Source organism: Phocoena phocoena, chromosome 3, assembly GCF_963924675.1.
Source record: "Phocoena phocoena chromosome 3, mPhoPho1.1, whole genome shotgun sequence".
Taxonomy (NCBI): domain Eukaryota; kingdom Metazoa; phylum Chordata; class Mammalia; order Artiodactyla; family Phocoenidae; genus Phocoena; species Phocoena phocoena.
The window spans coordinates 107,971,753-107,995,313 of record NC_089221.1 but is presented as its reverse complement, the minus strand read 5'-3'; the positions used below and the strand labels follow the sequence as shown (position 1 = coordinate 107,995,313).

The window sequence follows — 23,561 nt, the reverse complement described above, 5'->3', positions numbered from 1 at the left end:
GGTGGTTAACTTTTTTATCCTAGGCAGTTATCATTTTTGCCCTACATTAGTACCCCCCTTATCCATCAGGGATATGTTCTAGACACCCAGTGGATGCCTGAAATCACAAATAGTAGCAAACCCTATATACACTATGTTTTTCCCCTATACATATGTACCTATAATAAGGTTTAATTTATAAATTAGGCACTGTAAGACATTAACAATAAGAACAATTATAACAATACCCTGTAATAAAACTTATGAACATGTGATCTCTCTCTCAAATGTCTTATTGCTCAAATTTAATGCCTTTTCCATCTTAACTAAGCTTTATTATGCTCTGTGGCCATAACTTTAGCAGTTTGAGGTGCGACAGCAAAACAAGTATGAATTTCTTTTTCCTTCTTTTTCTTTTCATGGATACAAGACTTGTTCTTACTGGAAATCTTAGCAACCTCAGCATATGATTTCTTTCTGTTCTTATCAAGTCCAGAACTTTCACCTTTTCACTTAAAGGAAGCACTTAATGGCTTCTCTTTGGCATATCCATATTGGCAGCATCACAACTCTTGTGCTTTGGGGTCGGTTAAGTGAAATGAAGGTTACTTGAACACAGGCACCACAATAGTTCAGCAGTCGACCTGATAACCAAGCTGGCTAATAAGTGGCTAACACTGGAGGAAGGAATGATTGAGGTCCCAGGTGGGACAGCACAAGGTGGTGGGAGATTTCATCACGCTACTCAGAATGGTGTGCAGTTTGAAACTTCCAAATTGTTTATTTCTGATATTTTCCATTCATTAGTTTGGACCTTGGATGACTGAAGTAACTGAAACCGCCGAAAGTGAAACCTTGGATAAGGGGGACACTGTATTTAGCATGTCTATCTGCTTGTTTATTTCTTACTGATTTAAGGAAGTTGTTTTTTTTTATTTTTTTTATTTTTTGGCTGTGTTGGGTCTTTGTAGCTGCATACGGGCTTTCTCTAGTTGCGGTGAGCGGGGGCTACTCTTTGTTGTGGTGCCTGGGCTTCTCACTGCAGTGGCTTCTCTTGTTGCAGAGCACAGGCTCTATAGTGTGTGGGCTTCAGCAGTTGTGGCACACGGGCTCAGTAGTTGTGGCTCGCGGGCTCAGTAGTTGTAGTTCATGGGCTCTAGAGCGCGGGTTCAGTAGTTGTGGGGCATGGGCTTAGTTGCTCCACAGCATGTGGGATCTTCCCAGACCAGGGTTTGAATCCGTGTCCCCTGCATTGGCAGGCAGGTTCTTAACAACTGCGCCACCAGGGAAGTCCCAGAGAAGTTGTTTTTATACTCTGGGCTCCAATACTTTGTTGATTACATGTGTTGCAATTATTACAGAACACTAATTCCAAGATTCACATTATTTCACATTGTGATACATCTTAAAATAATGTCTTACAATTAGAATTCATCATATTTTCTTTAGAAAAAAGAAACATAAAATAATGGCATATCTTGAAATTAATGACAATGAAGGCACCTTAAAAAATCCATGAGATATGGTGTCTTCTCCCTGAGAGAAGCTTGGTTTCTTCCTCTACTGTCAATATGATGTCTTATGATAGAACTTTTCAATATAAATATAGTTGAATTCATTAAGCATTTCCTTCATGATTAGCATTTTTGTGTTCTTTTTCAGAAATTTGTCTCTACCTCAAAAATATAAAATTATATTTTTATATTTTCTGTTCTAAATTAAAAAAATCTAAACCATATGGAATTCATTTCAACATTTTTCCATCTGAATGACTATCTTAATATCATGTTCCTCCTTTTCCAGTGTTCATTTCCCAAATATGTGTAACTGCATTGCCCTATTTATTATAGACCATATCTTGATACCTAATAGAGAAGATTTCCTCTCCATATACTTTCTTCCCTAGTCTCTTGGCAATTCTTAGGCCTATGCTCCTCCATATAACAGTTAGAATCAGCCTTTCAATTTTCCTCCAAAATTTGTTAGAATTTTTAAAGAAATATGTTGTATCAACAGATCAATTTGAGGGAAATGGATATTTGTATCATCTTTAGTCCTTCAGACTGTAAATACACTTTATCTTTTCATTGAGTCAGGTCTTCTTCACTGAATTTCAAGATAGCTCAATAATTTTCTCCATATGTCTTAGATATTTGTTATTATATTATATATTCCAAATAATTTTATTTTTTGTGTATTTTTAAATATATTTCATAGAATTTTTAAATAAAATGTGTCACTGCCAATTGCTGGCATATAAAATGCAATTGGTTATTCAATATTGATTTGCTATCTAACCACCTAACTCTTCCATTAATTTTAACAATTAACTCCATATTCTCTATTTTTTTAAATGTAGACAATCATAACGTCCACATCATTTTAAGGCCTAAATGTTCCAACGCAGCGTTGAACAGAAATAGTGAATATAGGGTCCTGTCCTTGTTTCTGATTTCAAAAGGGATGCTTTTAATGCTCCACTATTTAAAAAAAATATTCATATTTTTTTATAAATATCTTTAACCCGGTTAATAAAGTTCCTACTTTGTCCTATTTTGCCAAGAGTTTTGAATTGCCTGAAAGATATTTTCTTTATCCATTGTGATGATCATATGTTTTTTTTGTTGTTGTTTTTTTGTGGTACGCGGGCCTCTCACTGTTGTGGCCTCTCCCGTTGCACAGGCTCTGGACGCGCAGGCTCAGCGGCCGTGGCTCATGGGCCCAGCTGCTCCACGGCACGTGGGATCTTCCCTGACCAGGGCACAAACCCGTGTCCCCTGCATCGGCAGGCGGACTCTCAACCACTGCGCCACCAGGGAAGCCGGATCATATGGTTTTTATCTTTAATTGGATTACAGAGTTACATTTTAAGATTTTCTAATGTTAAACTACCCCTGTATTTCCAGAATAAATCTCAAATAAAATAACCCTACTTGGTTATTTAAAAAATACATTGTGAGATAATATCTGCTAATATTTGATATAGAATTCTTTCTTTTATTTCCTGAGTGAGAATGGCTTATTATTTTTCCTTCTTACACTGTCCGCTTTAGAATATGGTAAGAAATTTATATGGTTTGAATTCACCTTTTTCTATTCTCTAAAATAGCTTGTATAATATTGGAATGATCTGTTTTCTGGAATTTTAGTAGAAATCATCTGTGAAATCATTAGGGTTTGGCATTTTCTTGGAAAGATTTTAACGGACTGATTAGATTTCGTAGCTTGCTAGTGAATGATATAGGCTATTTTTTTGTCTAGTCTCTCTGCTAGAAATGGCCAACTATAATTAATCATGTTTGTTACCATAGCCCCAGTTCGTTGCTCCTTATATATATTTATATAACATGATCCAAATTTTAGTGTTTTATCTAATCCCAAACCCTTCACCAGTTCTTAAAACTATTGAGACAGAATTTTTGAACCCACAGTCTAAAGATTTAAGAATACCATGTTTCCTTACTCCTTCTCCATAAGTTATGGGAGGGAGTAATTAATTATTGGAAGGTATATTGCTTTTCTATGGTTGCTGTTATCAAAAATATCACAAATTTAGTGGCTTAAAACACCCAAACTTGTTATCTTACAATTCTCTACATTAGAAGTTTGACCCAGATCCCACTGGCTAAAATCAATGTATCATGAGGCTGTCTGTGCTCCCTCTGAAGGCTCTAGTGGAGAATCTGTTTCCTTGCTTTTTCCATGTTCTAGATATTTCTTCACCTGGGGCTCCCTGACTCCATCCTCAAAACCAGTAATGACAAGTTGAATCCTCACATCACATCTCTCTGTGCTTTTCTTCAGTAATCATATCTCTCTCCAACTCTGAGCTTTTCTGCCTCCCTCTCCCCCTTTTGAGGACGCTTGTGATTACATTGGGCATACCAGACTTCCTAGGATAATCTCCCTATTTTAAAGTCAGTTGACTAGGAGCCTTAGTTCCACCTGAAAACTTCATTTCTCTTTGCTATGTAACCTAACATATTGCCAGGTTCCAGGTCCATTAGGACATGAACATCTTCAGGGACCATTATTCTGCCAGCCACAGAAAGTAAGGCAACTTCACTAGCAATACCAGTAGTAATAGTTGGGACTTGCATCTGGAATTATACTTTATTTCTCTTTCAATTTAAGGACAGCACCATAGTTCATCCAAACCTAAGATTAAAAAACTTTGACTGAAACTATGACATAATTTTAATAGGCCACTGATTACAAAATTAATCTCAATTTCAGGTATGTGAAAAGATGAACACACATATGTTTGAGAATTGATATTTTGCTGATTAAAACACTTAATAGCATTTTTTTCCTCCCAGTATCTATATACCTATCTACTAATCTGCCTAACTAAAACCACAGGAAAGAATGTGCTTGAGGAGGTGGTAAAACAACTTTTACCCTCTAAACAGCTTTTCAAACATAAGCTTAATAAATAAGTATAACTTATCAACTGAAACATTTATTTATAATATTCCATAGCACTGATACGGCCTGGCTCATTTAAAATGCACATATCTTCTGCATCAGTAAACAAGCAAAATATCTTATTGTTTCAAATTTTAAATGCTGGTAAGTAAAAGTTACTTCCAAGCTTATATTAGCTATTTCTTTATATACTTTAATATATACAATTTTATTCTAAAACTTCATTCAAAGATATTTTTCTCACCTTCAGATTTCTAGTTGTATTGTCCTCGATTAACAAATGCATCATGTTATAAAGGAAAGCTGCCTCTCATTATAGTAAGATCTGAGACAGAGGTTAGCACCATGTGGCATTTACTAGCAGTGATGCTGGACAAATATGCAACTTCTCTGCAGGGAGTAAAAGGATGTGATAGAAACTAGTGCCTACTCAGTGCCAATTAAAAACTCTCTGCCTTTGTGAGGTCAATAACATAGGCTCTATTTTAAAGGTGAGCAATTCAAACTTTCAAGGTGTTAAATAATGTGCCCACATTCATGTAGGTAATAAATAGCAGAGCACTGATTTAAATCTAGATGTCTGACTTCAAAATTGATGCTCTGTTCTGTTTCAGAGTTTCCTTCATCTGTAAAGCAGTAATGATAACAAAGCTAGAGAGTTTCAGAAAATAAATGAGAAAATGTCCATTAAAGTGTTGCTCAAGTTACAATGCACAGTATAAGTATTACATTGCTTTTAAAATATAGGCATTTCTCTCCATTTACAATTCAAATTAACAACCAGAATTCAAAGTTTTTAACTGCTGTCCTTCCCCTCTCACTACATGTAGGAGAGTAGGGGAAATTTTCATGGTAAAGTAACCATTCAGGCCCATATTATCCAAACTAATAAATACTAAATCCACTTCTTTCCTTTCTCCTTCCTCTATTTCAGTATTTTCACTATAGTATCCAACGTGAAATGGACTGACTTCACATCAGAAATAGATAAAAGAAAGAAGGGATATATGAACTTAAGCATCTGACAAAAAAAAAAAACCCATAATATACATGAGGAGATTTAAAAATGTGTGTCAACAGATATTCAATTGATTTAAGCTCTAAATCTCTTCTGTTTTGTTATGCTAGAGATTGAGAGCTGTTAAGATCACCAGTAGGCTACACATGCTTATTTAATTTGGGGGACAAATCACAGAGCAGTTTATCAGCACTCTCTTAATAAGAGTGGATATTATTAATATTGCCCCATATTCTTCTTCTCTTATAAAAGAGTATATGAGTATCAGGGAAGATCTATGCCTTAGGCTGCAAGCTACAGAAATGAAAACTTTAAATTGGCTTAAATAATAAGGATATTTATTGGCTTACACATTCAGAAGCCTAAAGGTTAGACCAGGTCCAAGGTGTGGAGGATGCCATAATTCAACAATGTCATTAAGGATAAAGGCAGCCTGCATCTCTCCATTCTGCAGTGTATGAATTCAGATTCATCTGAAGGCTAGTTTCCTTTGTTATTATAGTAATCATGGTTGCATCCTTCCTTGTTTACACACAGTGGGGACAGACATGACCAAGCTTCAACCATGAAAAATGTTTCTTTCTTCAGCTTCATGAAGCAGACATAGGTTACAGGTCGCATGTCCCAACCATAGCAATTCCATATGCTGACTGCTTAGGCCTGAGGTCCTGAAACGATCCCTTTGATAGGCCTGGACAAATCATGACCCAACTGTAGAGGAGTATCCTTTTCTACCTGGCATCACGGCTGCACAGTGGTGGATGCATGAGTGATAGGGTGGCAACCGCCATGTCTATTTCACACAAATGTCTTTATAAATCTTACCAATGTATTATAACTCTAGGCATAAGTATGGTTCATGTGAAAAGATTTTTTGTGTGGGGACAGGGATTGGGATAAAGAGACTACTCTTCTGATTTGGTTGTTAGAGGTTTTCATTCAATGTCCCCTAAAGAAATATCTCAGATTTTTACTCTGCTCAAGACTAAATATGAAAAAAGACGCTTGTATCATATTTGGGATGAGAAAAAGAAATGCCACAAGATACAGAGGGGAAAACTAGGACTTAGTGATGCCAGAGAAGACCTTGAGAATCTAAGCACTCAGAAACACAGATCTCAGAAAGGGCATCGGACTTTCCACATCCTATGCTATAATATTTAAAGCTAGTTTTTATCAAGCTCTTAATGGACAAGATGAACAGAGCTGGGGACTGATTACACCACTGTGCTACCGAACCATATATATTCTAATTATACTAATAATTCCAAATATACCAAGCTACCTCATTATTCAAATGTGCTTCAACCCAGAAAATGTTTCACAGCATGAATATGCATGCTATTTTCAATTAGAAGATTTAGCAAGATATAAAACGTAGTCATAGTCAAAGAGAAATTGGTTCGCCTCACATTAGTAACTGCTTTCTTAGTCCATGCATCCATGCTGTAAAGAGGTGGTGAGAGTCCATAATTATGGAAGATACTGTCCGAATTGCTGATTTCTCTCAGATACTCTACTAAGGCAAGCAGTTGATCTGGCTATATTAAGAGAAGGTTTTAGGGGCAACATAGTTGTTTAAGTAGAGGAAAGGTAATTATTTTGAGACAAGCATTATTGGTAATCAAATGCTTCCATGGTTAGTTGATTAAAGCTATATATCAAGATTTAATTTCTGAAGATTCAGGCAAGAAGACAACAAAACTGCAGGAAGCAAGTTAGTTAACATTAGGAAGATCATCCCTAAATCAATTCAGCTTTTCCTTAGGTGTCCAGCTCATTTTATTTTTACAGTCCCTTCTAAATCAAACAATCCTTTGATTCCATCATCATCTGCTTCATACTATTATAACTATTTTCCACTTACTATCTCAGATTTAATCATCTGAGGAGGCTAGTGAGAACTTAAGTTAACAGAACTAGTTAGAATTACTTTTTTAAGCACCAGTGGTACTTAATTTATTCTGTTTTTGCCACTTTTTTATTGTTCGCCTCACAAGGAATAAATAACACCTCAACGATGGTTAAGTTAAAATACACACTACACTATAGTAATGAACCCCACATGACACATCAAAACCAAATCATGACTCTTAAATATACCTTACCAATAACCCAATAGTAATACCTTATTAAAACCATACAGGGACTTCCCTGGTGGTCCAGTGGTTAAGACTCCACGCTTCCAATGCAGGGAGCGCGGGTTCGATCCCTGGTCGGGGAACTAAGATCCCACATGCCGCGCAGTGCGGCCCAAAAATAAAAAAACAAAAGACACTATACATATATATAGTGTCTTAAGACTAAACATATAAATAGTTATATAATTTTATTTATCTACAGTTTTAGCTATCTATCTGTTTAGATAGGTAAATTTATATACATGCATTTATATTAGCATTAATGTGGTATTTTCTCAAAATTAAGAACTGTGGTTCATGGATCCTACTGGCTATATGGTTACATTTTAGGGATTTTAGATATCCAGGACAAAATATAGAAAATTTGCTACTTTATGTACAGAAAATCCTCATTTGTCAGGCAAATTAGATGGACTTTCTTTCACAGTCTGCAAAGAACTTCAAATGTATAACTCAAAAACAAATCCATTAGCCTGAAAAAGGTCAATCCTACTGACGTTAACATATTGTGCCTCAGTTTATGAATAATAATGTAATTTTATTGAATCCATGGGTATATTTCTGGGGGAAAAAACACAAAAAAGACCTTGTGATATTCTTAAAGCATCATTTAAACTTTCCTCCAATATATAGTACATACATGTCCTCAGGTTGTCTCATTAATAACTGAAGTGGTGACAAACATATAAGTTGAAAATATATATCACTGACATTCTAAAAGTGTTTCATTCAAACTAGCACTTTCAAATAATTTTCTATGTTTAAACAAATGACGTGTTCAAGTTCCCCAGGTCTCCTCCAAACTGTAAAAATTTTTATGTACACTTACCAACAGTATCACATGGTTCATCTTTGTGTACACAGAAATCTTTCCTAGAAAGAAAAATAGAAAATATTGTTTCTTCCACAGAGTATGTGACTGACTCATTTTTAATAGTTATAATGAATAACTGAACCATACTCTTTTTTTTTTTTTTTTTTGCAGCACGCGGGCCTCTCACTGTTGTGGCCTCTCCCATTGCGGAGCACAGGCTCTGGATGCACAGGCTCAGCGGCCATGGCTCACGGGCCTAGCCGCTCCGCGGCATGTGGGATCTTCCCGGACCGGGGCACGAAACCGTGTCCCCTGCATCAGCAGGCAGACTCTCAACCACTGCGCCACCAGGGAAGCCCTGAACCATACTCTTTATCTCTAAGAATTTAATAAAACTGGAAATAAGATTAACTAATTTTTAATTCTAAGAAAATGTGAGAATTAAATTGTTATAATTTTTACCTGATACAATCCTAAAACATTATGTCCTATTTCCTATACAATATTTCATAAAAATTCCATCTTGTTTTGAATTTTATAGTATTTCATTGTTTTATTACAAGAAAAATATCTGGTGTAGGGATATGGTTTTCTGTTTGAAAAATATTGTTAAGATCCCTACTTCACATGACATAAAAATAATTTCAAAATTGAAGATTTAAATGTAAGAAATATAATTTAAAACAACATAACATTTTATATCTTAAGATTGGCAACAGACTGATAATTTTAATAAAGGCATGAGGAAATTAGTATTTTTACACAGGTGGGATATCACCGTGAATAAAATTCTATAATTTTCTCTTTATTTAACTACCATATCTTAGAGAACATTCCCTAACTAGTAATGAGCTTTAAAGGGAAACTATATGAAAGCAGAACTTTTTATCTACCTTTTACTAGCTTTGTGACCTTAGGGAATTTACTTAACCTTCTTTTGTCTCAGTCACTTCACCTAAAAAATAGAGGTAATAATGATATCTATTCACCACATAGATTTATTGTACAGCTTAGATGATTTAACATGTATAAAACACTTAAGACATAGGTTTTCTGTGTGGTTTGAATGAGTTAACACATACAAGGCATTTAAAACAATGCCAGGCACATAGAAAGCTCTCAAGTCAGTTGTTGATGTTTTTGCTGTTTTTTGTTGTTGCTGTTGCTTCTATTCCTGTGCCATAATTTAAGCAATTTCCTAGTAATGAGCATTTAGGTTCTATAGAATTTTTAACAAACAATATGACAATTTGTGTGTGAAGGAGAAAGGAAAAAACTATTTTTATTCCTCTATTATAGCCATCTGAATGCCATTCCAAAATGAAAAATAACTTTATTTTTAAAATTTTATTTTATTTATTTATGGCTACATTGGGTCTTCATTGCTGCGCATGGGCTTTCTCTAGTTGTGGTGTGTGGTCTTCTCATTGTGGTGGCTTCTCTTGTTGTGGAGCACAGGCTCTAGGCGCGTGGGCTTTAGTAGTTGTGGCTCTCAGGCTCAGTAGTTGTGGCTCGTGGGCTCTAGAGCACAGGCTCAGTAATTGTGGCACACGGGCTTAGTTGCTCCGCGACATGTGGATCTTCCCGGATCAGGGCTCAAACCCGTGTCCCCTGCATTGGCAGGCGGATTCTTAACCACTGCGACACCAGGGAAGTCCCCAAAAAATCTTTAAAAATTAAGTGTAACACTCCTTTCACTGTCCCCAGTGACATCTACATCGGTAATTACAATGGTTAGTTTTCAATCCATATCTTGCTTGGCTCATCCAGCAGAATCCACAACTCTATGCATAGTTTTATAAATATTCTGTGCATGTTTAAAATGTATACTCTCTATTAGTTTGGAGCAAAGCTATACATGTTCATTAGATCTAGCTATAACAAGCCCAGATACACAGTTGCTCAACAGAATGAGAAATTTTGAATTTATTTTTGCATCTGCTACTAAGGAAGAGCTCTTAAAATTCCATTGTTATAAATTTGATGATGTTTCCCTGTGATTCTACTAATTTGTGCTGTTTATGTCGAAGCTCTCTCTAAATTTTTATTATTTACTTTGAATTATTGTTTTTATTACTGTGTAAAACCCTACTCATCCCTTTTAATGTTTTCTGTGTTAAAGTCTATTGTATCTGACATTAACAAATATTAATATATTAGTAAAACATTAATATTTGCTTGGCATATATTTTCCTTTGTTTTACTTTCACCTTCATTTCCTCTAATTCTCTTATAATTCTAATTCTAATTCTCATAAATTCTCTTATAAATAGCATATGACTAAAATTATAAAACCTCATTATATACTATATAAGTGAATTTAATATTTCTAATTAACATATTTGGATTTCTCTATTTTTTGTGATTGCTATTTACCAAGTTGTCCTTTTCTTCTGTTTTTGTCTTTGTTCATATGCAGTTTTATTTTCCACATTCTTCTGCTACTGTTTTGAAAAATAACATTAGATTGTGTTTGATCTACAGTTACTTCTACATTTTAAAGTACACTGTACTAGTTTTCTATTGCTGTTATAACAACTTTGACAAATTTAGCAGTTTAACACATCTTACAGTCTCCAAATCAGAAGTCTGAAATAGAACTTGCTGGGCTAAAACCAAGGTGTAAGCATGATTCTGTTCCTTCTGGAAGTTCTAGGCCAGAATCTGTTTCCTTGCCTTTTCCAGCTTCTAGAGGCTGCCTGGATTTCTTTTTTTTTTTTTAAAACATCTTTATTGGGGTATAATTGCTTTACAATGGTTAGTTTCTGCTTTATAAATGCCTGGATTTCTTGACTCATAGTCCCCTTCCATCTTCAAAGCTGACAACTGCATCACTTTGACCTTTACTTTCATCACCACATCTCTTTCTCCCACTCTCTTGCCTCCTTCTTTCCCCACACCCTGTGATTACATTAGGATCCCCTAGATAATTCCAGATAATCTCCCAATCTCAATAATCCTTAACAAAATCACACCTGCAAGGTCCCTTTTGCTGTATAACAGTCACAGGTTTTGTAGATTAGAACATGGACATTATTCTGTGTACCGTATTCACTCGAGATGCTTCAAGTTAAAAAGTATCTCTGGTCTCTTCTTGAAAAAGGTAAGGATATCAAACACTTTTAATCCAATCTCTTCCTTCAATCTTTCATCTTATTTTTATCTGACACTATAGAGGCATACCTCATTTTACTGTGCTTTGTATTACTGTGCTTAGCAGATACTGCATTTTCTGCAAATTGAAGGTTTGTGGCAACTCTGCATTGTGCAAGTCTGTTGGCACCATTTCTTCCAACAGCATTTACTCAGTTCATGTCTCTGTGTCACATTCTAGTAATTCTCACAACACTTCAAACTTTTTTATTATCATTATATTTGTTATGGTCATCTGTGATAAATGATCTTTGATGTTACTACTATGACTCAGTGAAGGCCCAGAGGATGGTTAGCATTTTTAGCAATAAAGTATTTTTAAATTAAGGTATGTAAAATTTTTTAGACATAATGCTCTCGCACATTTAATAGACTATAGTATATTGTAAACATGACTTTTATGTGCACTGGGAAGCCAAAAAATTCACGTGACTCGCTTTATTGCAGTGGTCCAGAACCAAACCTACAATATCTCCAAGGCATTCCTGTAATTCCATCTCAGTTTTTAAACTCTCAAGTTAGACAGTTTTTTCTAAACCATTAGTGCTCAGTTAGATTTGCCTATATATTTGGCAATTTCTTTTCTCAGTAATCTCTGTATCATTACTTTCTAGAGAGTCTGTTATTCTTTAAGTACATCCTTCAGTACCTCCTTCAGTGAGGACCTATGAATACTAAACTGGCCCAGATACTGTTTCCTTAATTCTCATTAGTTTGCATTCATTCATAATGGAACAGTAGCTGACTGTAGAATTGTAGGTTGACTTTATCAGCCCTCAGCACATTGAAGATATTATTTCATTTTATTCTAGCATTTATAAAATAGAAGTCTCCAATCACCTTGCTCTTCTTTCATTGATTTGGTTTCTAATTAATTTTTTATTGGATATAATGGACATGTAACATTGTTTCTGATTAATGTTAAGATTTCTTTTTGTCTTTGTAGTTCTGCAGTCCCACTAAGATGTGTCTAGGTCCTGAGTTTTTTATTTATCTTCTTTGGTACTTGGTATGTCTTTCAATTTGAAGATCCACAAACATACAAACATTCTAACCATTATCTATTTATCTAATTCCTCTCACATTCTCTCTACTCTCTTCTCCTAGAACTCCTTTAGGTATATGTTTGCTCTTCTCATTCTGATGTCAATAACTCTCAAGCACTCTTTTGTATTTCCATCTCTTAACCACTTTAGGCAGCCTTCTAGGAGAATCCTTCAGCTCTATCATCCAATCCATTAGTGCTCTCTTCAGCTGCATCTACTCTGCTCTTCAACTCTGAAATTGAGATATTTAAGTACATTTTTTATATGTTTTATTTTCCTCAATTTTCAAATCATCTCTTTTTTCCCAAAACACCTTTCTCTCACATTTTGAAATTTGTGTGTTTTTAATCATGTGAACATGTTTTTTTTATCATCTCTGTCAGTCTTTTAAAATATTCTTTTTCATGCTTCTTGGCTCTTACAGTGGGATATGTTGTCACTTTGTGTTTTGGAATCCTATTGTGAACTCATTTAGTTGTACTTTATTTGTGGTTGCCTTGTGAGGTCAAAGTTGAAAGAGGGCCCTTTCACAGCAGTTTTGCATATGCTTTCACTAAGTGCTTCAATGTTGGATCATATTCATGGTAATGAATACCGAAAAGAGCCATTTTGTCCTAACATGCATTCATGGATGAGATAGAAAGAATGCTTCCTGTTGACAACCTGTGCTTGTTTGCAAAGTTTTTATACCAGATCCAACTTTTATTAAGGGTGTAGGTACCCAAGGGTTCTGGCTGTATACAATCATCTCAGTTCCCACTTTGCAAAGCCACAATGTTTTTTCTTTATGTGGGAGATAAACCCAAGAACCCAGATTTTTAAGTCCAACAAATTCCTACCAGGACAACTATCACATTACTTCAGAAGCTTACTGCATTTTTTTTTTGGCCAGAGCCCTCTTGTTTTTGGCTCATCTATGCGTGTAAAAGGACTTCTATTATATTTTTTCTACAATTCCTAGATGTCAATGATGGGAACATTTTCTGATTATCTAGTCAGCTAGATCATCACATAATTAAAAGAAGAGAACACAATCTGTGACCTACCATATAGTAATTAAGCATACTGAAACATATTTATTGTTAATATTAGATCTTAATATACATAGGCCTTATTCTATTCTTACATTTTATATGATGCAGCTACTTTTACCAAACTCTTTAAAAGACTGAACTCCCTCAGTAAGATGTTCACATTGACCTCAACTGATGAAGTACTTTTTCAAAGATATCTTTCTACAGGGCTGCCCTAGTGGTGCAGTGGTTGACAGTCTGCCTGCCGATGCAGGGGGCACAGGTTCGTGCCCTGGTCTGGGAAGATCCCACATGCCGCAGAGCGGCTAGGCTCGTGAGCCATGGCTGCTGAGCCTGCGCGTCCAGAGCCTGTGCTCCGCAACGGGAGAGGCCACAACAGTGAGAGGCCCGTGTACCGCAAAAAAAAAAAAAAAAAAAGATATCTTTCTACAAATAGGGATTACATTAGTTATAAATTATTGTAAAAATTAGTGATTGGTAAAATATTGTCATCTTTCTTCCATAAGGTTGGAAATGGAAAGAAATGTGTGGTTAGCCTAGGGTATGAATTAACTATGGAGTGAAGTAATTTAACATCAATAATTAATTACTCTAATTTTTTACTATTTCTTCAGGCAAATTTCTGACAAAGATGATTTCTATGAAACAGATATAGAAATCAACTCTTGATTACTAGAGTAAAGGGAAGAATGGTAAAGTCCAGATAAAGACGATAAAGATAACCTTAAATAATATGTTTTTAACACAAGGGACGAAATGGATTTATGATAAACTTAATTCATTTAAATCACACCAACAGTTAGGAATGCATTTACCATTCTGCAGTTAAAAATAACAAAACAATACAAGTATGAGAGTTTATCACAAGAATTGCTTCATAAATAATTAGTTGAAGATTTATTATTCCTTTAATTCTCTTAGCTAAGAACGCTTCTCCAGTATTTCACTAGGACTCAAGAAAGACAGAGACTCAGGCTCCTTTGTACATTATCCCTTCTCCCCTCCTTTCCTCACTTAACTCCACCTGTAAATATTTGGATTTGGTTTGTTGTAGTGGCCATGTTTTCTCCTGCCTCTCCTTTTATAATACATGTCAGAGGTATCTTTGTTCTAGAGAAAGCCTACTGCAGAGACCTCTCATCTGACTGCAAGGAAGAGAGTCATCACCCAAAATGCAATATATACAATGTAGTGTTACATTCTGCTGTCTACAGATTACTGTGTATTTGTAAACAAGATAAACAGTACATGTTTCCAGTAATTTGTAAAAATTTTAATGTTTTTCTCAAATATGCTGTTATTTTTTATTCTGGTAAATCTATAAACTAGTTAATCCATCTTGGATAATTGAAAATTGGGGCTATTACCACTTGATACATTAATCTTCACTCTATACAAAATCTTTTATATACAGAAGGTATATAATCCTAATGAACGTCACTTGCATATGCCTTAAAAAATCTACTGTCCCAACTGAATGAAAGGAAATAGCAAAGAAAAAAAGTTTAATAGAAACAAATAATCAGATTGCCCATCAGCACTGAAGGGTCTTAAAATTTATGCCTTTTTGGTAAAAAGTATTTTTCTGAAAATACATACAAAAATTAGAAGAACATCTCAAGAAAAATGAGGGAAGATGCACTCAAATTTTATCTCATAAATGTAACCACTCAAGCTACCCTATCCTAAACTTCCAAGTGAAACTAGTGGATGGCATTGCTTTCAATATTTAAGATACAAAACTGAAAACCTTAAGAATCTGGGTAAAATAGACTGCTCTTAATTAATCTTGTTCCCAGGATTATAATCAAAGGTTTTTTTAAAAAAGCTGAGTGATTCTTTGACAGCCACTGCAATAGATTACCCTAACTATTGCCAACCCCCAGCATCATTCCACTGGGGAAACCTCCTTCAAATATGTCATATTTTCTGGTCACTGACTTCTAATCACAGAAATTACACATATAACACCCCCTTCAATGCAAACACACATTTTCAGAGAATCTAAAGTAGACAGTATAGTAAGAAAATGTGAATGGCCCTGGATCATACAAACGCAGGGGTAGAGATTTCTATTGTTTTCTTCACTGTTTTTCTTGATGCTTGGTTCTTCAGTTCTTCCTTTGATTCTGAGTACTACACAGAATCTTCTCCACTTATCAAAAAAATCCAGAAAGAACCTCTTCTTGTGCTCAGTGTTGGTCTCTGTGGCTCAAAACCAATACCAAATGATAATGGAAAATATACCTCCTGGTCGTGCAACATATTCAGAGTCTGAATATAATTACAGATGAAGAGGAATGGAAAAGGTCTGCTGACATTTTTGAAACAAGTAAAAGACCGGCTATATTTAGTCTTTCTCTGTATCAGATGATCTAGAAATCAAATTTGTTACAAGGACACCAAGCCTAGTTGTATAGGTTGTACACTGCTTAATTCTAATGGTACATTTACATACACAACAACGTAAATGGCTCCCTCTACTGTTGTGTAGTGCGCAAACTATACGATAGGATTCATTATGGGCTTCTTGCATGCCAAGCACTGGATAAGAGGAATATAAAGAAAAATAAAAAAGGCTTCTACTCTGAAGGCAAAGAAGAGAATGACACACAATCACCTCTGTAATATGTAAGGGGCCCAGGATCAGTGAGGAAGAAGCCTGGGGAATTGTATTAAATAATGGATAGTTCTATTTTGCAATAGCCTTTGCCAGCAAACAAATGGAGAGAGAAACACCCAAAACAGATGGTATTGAATAATATGGTAATGCAGAAAATTAAAGAACCACATAAAATCAAATCTTCACCTTAGGGCCAAGAATCACTTAGTGTAAAGTATATTCAGATGTAGAGGGAAAGGGATTTTTTGTGCTTTTTATAAATGTACGATACATCATATCAATGCATGAGGCTGCAAGATGACTTTGATTTACGTAATGTGAAACAAGGGACTTCATCTGTAACTAAACAACATGATAAAACTATGAGAAATGCACTGCTTATTGTCAAGGGCACTTAGAGTCCATCACACAGCCAATTTCTGTTCACTTAGCAAACCAATGAATAAAGCACATTTTTTCAAAAATTCAAGGTCTTTTACCCAAAAGCATTGGAAATACCTTTCAGTACAACTGTAGAGCAAACTGTCACCAGCATTTAAAAACTGCAGATCAGACTGTAATTCTTAATCTTCAGTTCTTCAACTGTACACTTCTTTACAGAGGACCAAAATAATGTAATCTTAATTTCATACATTCAAAGATTTTGAGGGGTAAGGGTGATAGAGATTTGCTTGCTGCCTAGACCTGTGATCACGTTGATTCAAATTCTCTCATTTTTGGCTCATTTTTGGCTCAGTGTGCCTGAAGTCTACATCACAGAGTTTCATTATGTGAGTTTATGGAAATGATACTGTTAGACTTTGGCAACTGGGAAGGCCAATAAATTCTGCTTAACTTCAGATTTATACTGAAAAAAATGAAATGTAGCCTTTAATTTCCAAGAATGAAGATGCATCTGAGAATAAGTCTCATTGTAGAACTTTATAGTGCCTTGGGATATACCTATAAATGATTCATTCAACAATTATTCTATTATTTGTATTAAATTAATGTATTTCTGCCATGTCTATATTTTATTAAATTTTCTATCTTACTTGCCAATGGCATTATTTTGAAACTAACTTTCAGAAGTATTGTACTGAAAGCATTTCAGTACATACTGAAAGGCAAAACTATCATTAATAAAATTAAATTCTAAATTAAAGAGTATTTACATGACACAGACTCGTACCTTCTCTATAACTTCACATAGAAATGTGAAAATTACACTAAGAAATCATGGCATTGACTGTTGGGATAACGTGTTTTGTGTTTTTGTTACTATTAGCCCACAGCACTAGGTCAGCTTTAAACTATTTACTTCATTGCATCACACAGAACAATTTAACAAATATATTACTGCAGATAGGTTTGGATTTATACGAACATTATCCATTTTAGTTGAAATCAAAATTAATAGCTGAGCGAAAATCTTTTCCTACTGATGTGCTCACGTAACATACAACATTTAATAAGGACCTAAGATGAGCATTCACTAGAAACTAGGCTGTTTATGAGTTCAGTTTGTCAAATATGGATAAGACCATGGAATCCATGGAGATTAAAATTTTTATCTTATTTTTGATAACTTTCTTGCAAAGCTAAAGATCTGATAATCTATGTCTACACTAACTAAAAGGAATTTTTCCTCAACTACTCAAACCGCTCATTTAGACTTTCCTGATGAATGGTGGTAGGTCACTTAGAGATAAAACATTCCCTTTTTTGGGCTAATTTTCACTATTAGAGCACTGGAAGCAGTGATATGGAGAAAAGTGATCCTCCACATAAGCCTTAGCCCCACAGGTGAGTAAAGATAGATTTATGTCAGTATCTATCAATATGTTATATATGTGTAACTCCTTTGACAGGTTTTTTTTTTTTTTTGTCTATTTTCAACCACAGATTTTATTCCTACTGCTTTCCAAAAAACAAAAACCAGAAGCAAGCTATTAAGCCCTATTTTAAGTCCTATTTATCAGGGGGCAAAAAACTGAAGTTAACATTTGTGCTAAAGGGTTTAGGAAGTGTACAAAAATCTTTTTTTCCATGAAACATGAAGTGGCTTAGCAAAACTATAGCAAGTTTTGCCTCCCAAAAGGTTTTTTCATTAGGTTTTGAGCAGAAATCCTTTCTAGACAGTGAAGCTTTAGTTTTCTATCCATAAATAAGTGATACATTAGAAATAACAATGCTTTAATTTGTCTTATCTTTGAAAATCATACAGAGTACATATTTACGCATACAAAGGACATATTTAGTCCTTCGGTAGTAGTTCAAGTTTTGAAAATCTGAGGACGAATAATTATTTTATAAACTGACTTGAGCCAGCAAACTGAAATTACAAGACACAGGTTATTATGTGTTTTGCTGGAGAATATTATCTAGAATATTCTCACAAATCCTAGGTATGACTACCTTCAGTTCATTCTTTTAATATGCTACCCTAGCCTATGGGCAAACATGCAGTTCAACTGCATTTTATGAGTATTTGACAATGAAGAAGATTATCTTTCTAAACACAAGATCAAGTACCCTGTAATTATCCTAAATAAATACTAGTACCTATTTACAACCATATACAGATATAGATGTCTATATATTTTTCTCTAAACGTGAACATTCAGAAACTTACATAAATACATAGTAGTCACATAAATTAGGATACTTCTATGCAGTAAAACAGTATGTCTGTTCCTCCCTCCAAATGATATAGACCAAATATGAGTTTGTTGGCTTTCTATTGCTGCTGTAACAAATTACATCAAATTTAGTGGCTTAAAACAACAGATATGGGCTTCCCTGGTGGCGCAGTGGTTGAGAGTCTGCCTGCCGATGCAGGGACACGGGTTTGTGCCCCGGTCCAGGAGGATCCCACATGCCGCAGAGCGGCTGGGCCTGTGGGCCATGGCCGCTGAGCCTGTGCATCCGGAGCCTGTGCTCCGCAGCGGGAGAGGCCACAGCAGTGAGAGGCCCACGTGCCACAAAAACAAAAAATAAAAAACAACAGACATGTATTATCTGGTAGTTCTAGAGTTCTGAAGCCACATATAGGTCTTATTGGGCTAAAATCAAGGTGTCATCAAGGCTGCATTCCTTCTAGAGGCTCTAAGGTAAAATCTGTTTGCTTGCATTTTCTTGTGATTACATGGGCCCATGCAGATGATTCAGGATACTCTCATCTCAACATCCTTTTATCACATCTGCAAAGCCCCTTTTACCATGTAAGAGAACATACTCACAGGTTCTGGGGATTAAGAGGGGACCTCTTTGGGGTATATTAGTCTCCCTTCCACAACAAATGACATGAAGATTTGCAAGACATAATGTAAAGTTAAAGAAAACAAACAAACAGCCAAACAGAGAAAACTGGGACTTCCCTGGTGGCGCAGTGGTTAAGAATCTGCCTGACAATGCAGGGGACAAGGGTTCGAGCCCTGGTCCAGGAAGATCCCACATGCCACGGAGGAACTAAGCCCATGCACCACAACTACTGAGCTCATGTGCCACAACTACTGAAGCCCGCGTGCCTAGAGCCCGTGCTCTGCAACAAGAGAAGCCACCGCAATGAGAAGCCTGCCCACCAAAACAAAGAGTAGTCCCTGCTCGCTGCAACCAGGGAAAGTGCATGTGCAGCAACAAAGACCCAACGCAGCCAAAAATAAATAATTAATTTTAAAAATATAGAGAAAACTGTGTAGAGCATGAAACAAAGTTCATGCTATACACACACCAACTAAACATTGGTTACCTTTAGACAATTTCTACCACAGATGTTCATGCATTATTTTGGTGGTGGGGGAGAGAATTATTCTACAATATTTCCTAAAGAAGTACTTAAGGACAAGGGAATGTTTGGAATAGAATTTTAAGGGAAAATATGTATTATAAAATAGTATATAAAACGAGGACTTCAACTCCATGTTAGTGTTCTGCTCTGTACATGGAGGAGTGAACATGCAGGTGTTAATTGTATTATTATTATTTTTTAATATATGAAATACATCATACAACGTTGTTTTAAAAAGAAAATACTTGTGTTACACTGCTAGGGCAGGCTAGCAACAAGGAAGGTAATGATGAAGAGGAGTTAGGCTTTTAAAGCTTTGAAACATAAAAAAATATATATAATGGATGCAGGGGATTCTTTATTTTCAGAGTTCTGAAGAGAAAAAATGGCATTGGAAGTAAGGAATGAAATTAATGTCATGGTATTGGTAGGGCGAGACAAAACTTGCATGTAGAATATGCTCCAATATTATAAATATATGTTTTTGGCTAAAGAAATATGTAGAAATAAAACTGGAGAAATATACTTAAACGTGTTAGCTATAATTATTCCTACATAGTGGGATTATAGGCTCATGTTTTATCTTTATTCTTGGACTTCTAAAATTTCTATAATGTGTTGCATTTTTAATAAGAAGAGAAAAATATGAATCAGTAATCAAATTATGATTATCATCCACTTTAGTCTCATAAGCAGTATTTCTAAAACCAACTACTGTGAGGATAAGGAAGGAAGACTTTATCAGCAGAGAAATATATAAAAACCCTTTGTGGTTAATGCATTCTGAGAATCTAACTTCTCTATATTGGAGTGGTGGGCAATACAAGTTAGAAGTTTGAAATAAGCCTATACAATAGCTTATGTGATGACAAATAATACTAGAAATTGTATACAGCACTAAAAATTCTTCTTTCAGAAATATTTAGTACTATAATAAAATAAAGTATATTTAAGAAGACTGTCATATAAAATTATTATAAAATATGACATGACATTCAGGTTAAAAATTAAAAATGAGGTCTACATGTTCACTGAAAATCCTAATCACTCATTAACAGCATTATTTGCTGCTCTATTATTTTTTCAAAAGCAATTCATAAAAATTTTTTTGGTAAAGTAAACTTTAATATTTGTTAAACTTATTCAAATAAAACACACTTAAAGCCATAAACAAGATAAAATTTAGTATAAGCTGATTTCTTAGAGGACCCCCCCACAATAAAATGATTTTAAATAGTCTCTTTCCAAAGCTACCCTGTCATTCTGAAATGCCATTAAGAGAAACTCTACCATAAAAAAGATGCATGTTTTTAAAATATATTGTAACAATTTTAACAATATAATTTAGCAGAGAGCTGAAAAAATATGCACTAAAAGGATTAAATTTTAATTATTTGTTAAATAACTTTAAATAGATTTAGACCTGTATTTTGCTTATAATCCTTTAGAAAAGACTAACATCTTTATATATATTTAAGTGCTATTAATTTGTTTTTTCCTTCTAAAATTATTTAGTCAAGGATTATCTTATACATAATTAGACATGAAAATGATGGTGCCAGATTTTTGTCAGTCTAAACTTAGGTATAGTTTAAGTCATTGAACAATTTTTAGTGTTCTGTACATAAAGAAAGCTCAAAAATTCACAGGAAAAAAGACAGTTAGGCAGTACAGAAAATGTGCTGAAAGCTATACAGGAGCAAATGCCACTCTTATTCTTTATACTTAAAGTTATTTCCTGTGGCTCTTTTCTCTTCTCATAAACATACTATATATAAACTCTCTGTAGAGAAACTGATAATATGGAGGATTCTTCCAACTAATCAAAGTATCAGATTACATTCTTAAAAAAATTCTTGGGGGTTACCATTCACTGGAATTGGCTGTGAACACCAATAGTGAGTCCAATAATTTCTCAATGTTGTTCTTTAGTCCATAAATGGGCATAAGACTAAAAGAAATTACTTGCAGAAATACAAGCTAGAGTCAGAAAGTCTTCATGTGTAGTTCAGAAGAACAGAAACATATTTGCTTATGCCCGCTTCCTGTACGTCCCATTCCCTATTCTTTAATATTAGAAACAAAAGTGGCAAAAACGTAACTATTTTAATTGAGTATTTACTATGGGTCAGGCATTGTAGTAGGTTATTTAGGTATATCATCTCTATTGAATCAGATATCCTGTGAAATGGTATTATCATACCCATTTTACAGATGAAAAATTAACGGTCAATGAAGCTAAACAATTTGCTAAGTCACACAGTTCATAACTAGGCTAGCTGGGATTAAATGTATGTTTGTCCCCATTGTCCAACATACTTTTTATTATATCAGAATGTTTGATCCTTACATGCTTTGCTAATTTCCATTCATGCTTCAAACTTCCTTTTTATTTGAAATACTTTATAACAGTTTTCTGCATTTAATTTTTTTTTTTTTTTTTTTTTTTTTTTTTGCGGTACGCGGGCCTCTCACTGTTGTGGCCTCTCCCGCTGCGGAGCACAGGCTCCGGACGCGCAGGCTCAGCGGCCGTGGCTCATCGGCCCAGCCGCTCCGCAGCATGTGGGATCTTCCCGGACCAGGGCACGAACCTGTGTCCCCTGCATCGGCAGGCGGACTCTCAACCGCTGCGCCACCAGGGAAGCCCTGCATTTAATTTTGCTGTTCCTTTTTCTAGGTCTTAATAACTATGACCCACTTAATTTTCTCACCATTTTTCTACCCATCAACCTGCTTAACTCTGAGGAAATGAAATGAGATGATATCTATATTAACCTGAAATAAAAGGTAATTATCTTCTGGCTTATATTTCTTTTTTTAACATTCATATATTTGACCATTTGAAAAAGTTAAATACCATTCCATTTTCATTATGTAACAAATATCAGACCTTATACAATAACAGAGTTTGGGATGCAAGTTAGTCCAATATAAATTATTTAGAGACCCCAAAAGGCCTGGTTCAGGTTGTTCTCCAGGGCCACCATGACTTCCACAGCATCCAGAGCTTTACCCCACTCATCTTGGGGTATGTCCTAGTGGAGGGAACAGCCTCCACACTGGTTTTGCATCTTCAAGAGATGCCAGACACCCTCAAGCTTCTCTTTGGCTAACTTTCAGAAGAGGTGACCAAACCCCTCTGGAGTCCCACTGTCACGTTGAAATAGAAGCCCAAAAAGAGTTTCTATTGACGAGGAGTGGGCTCCGAAGCTGAATGCTAGTGGCCTGACAACAAATGCAAAGTGTTTTGAGTGGGGTTAGAGATAAGATGGTAGAGGAGAAGGCCTTGAACTCACCTCCTCTCACGAAAAAACCAAAATCACAACTAACTGCTAAACAACCATCGACAAAAGGACTGGAACCTAGCAAAAGAGATATTCTACACCCAAAGACAAAGAAGAAGCCACAACAAGATGGTAGGAAGGGTGCTTTCATGATACAATCAATTCCCATACCCTGCAGGTGGGTGACCCACAAAGTGGAAAATAGTTATACAGCAGAGGTTGTCCCACACAAATGAGAGTTCCAAGCCCCACGTCCAGCTCCCCAGTCTAGG

At 35.3% G+C, this 23,561-nt stretch overlaps 1 protein-coding gene across 1 annotated transcript in view; it reads right to left on the bottom strand.

Moving 5' to 3' along the window:
- ADAMTS19 (ADAM metallopeptidase with thrombospondin type 1 motif 19) overlaps positions 1 to 23,561 on the bottom strand; it is a 281,131-nt gene that overhangs the window by 176,099 nt on the left and 81,471 nt on the right. The window contains exon 7 of the mRNA XM_065874275.1: positions 8,396 to 8,439. Coding sequence (XP_065730347.1) covers positions 8,396 to 8,439 — 44 coding nt within the window. The remainder of the gene's footprint in view (positions 1 to 8,395; positions 8,440 to 23,561) is intronic.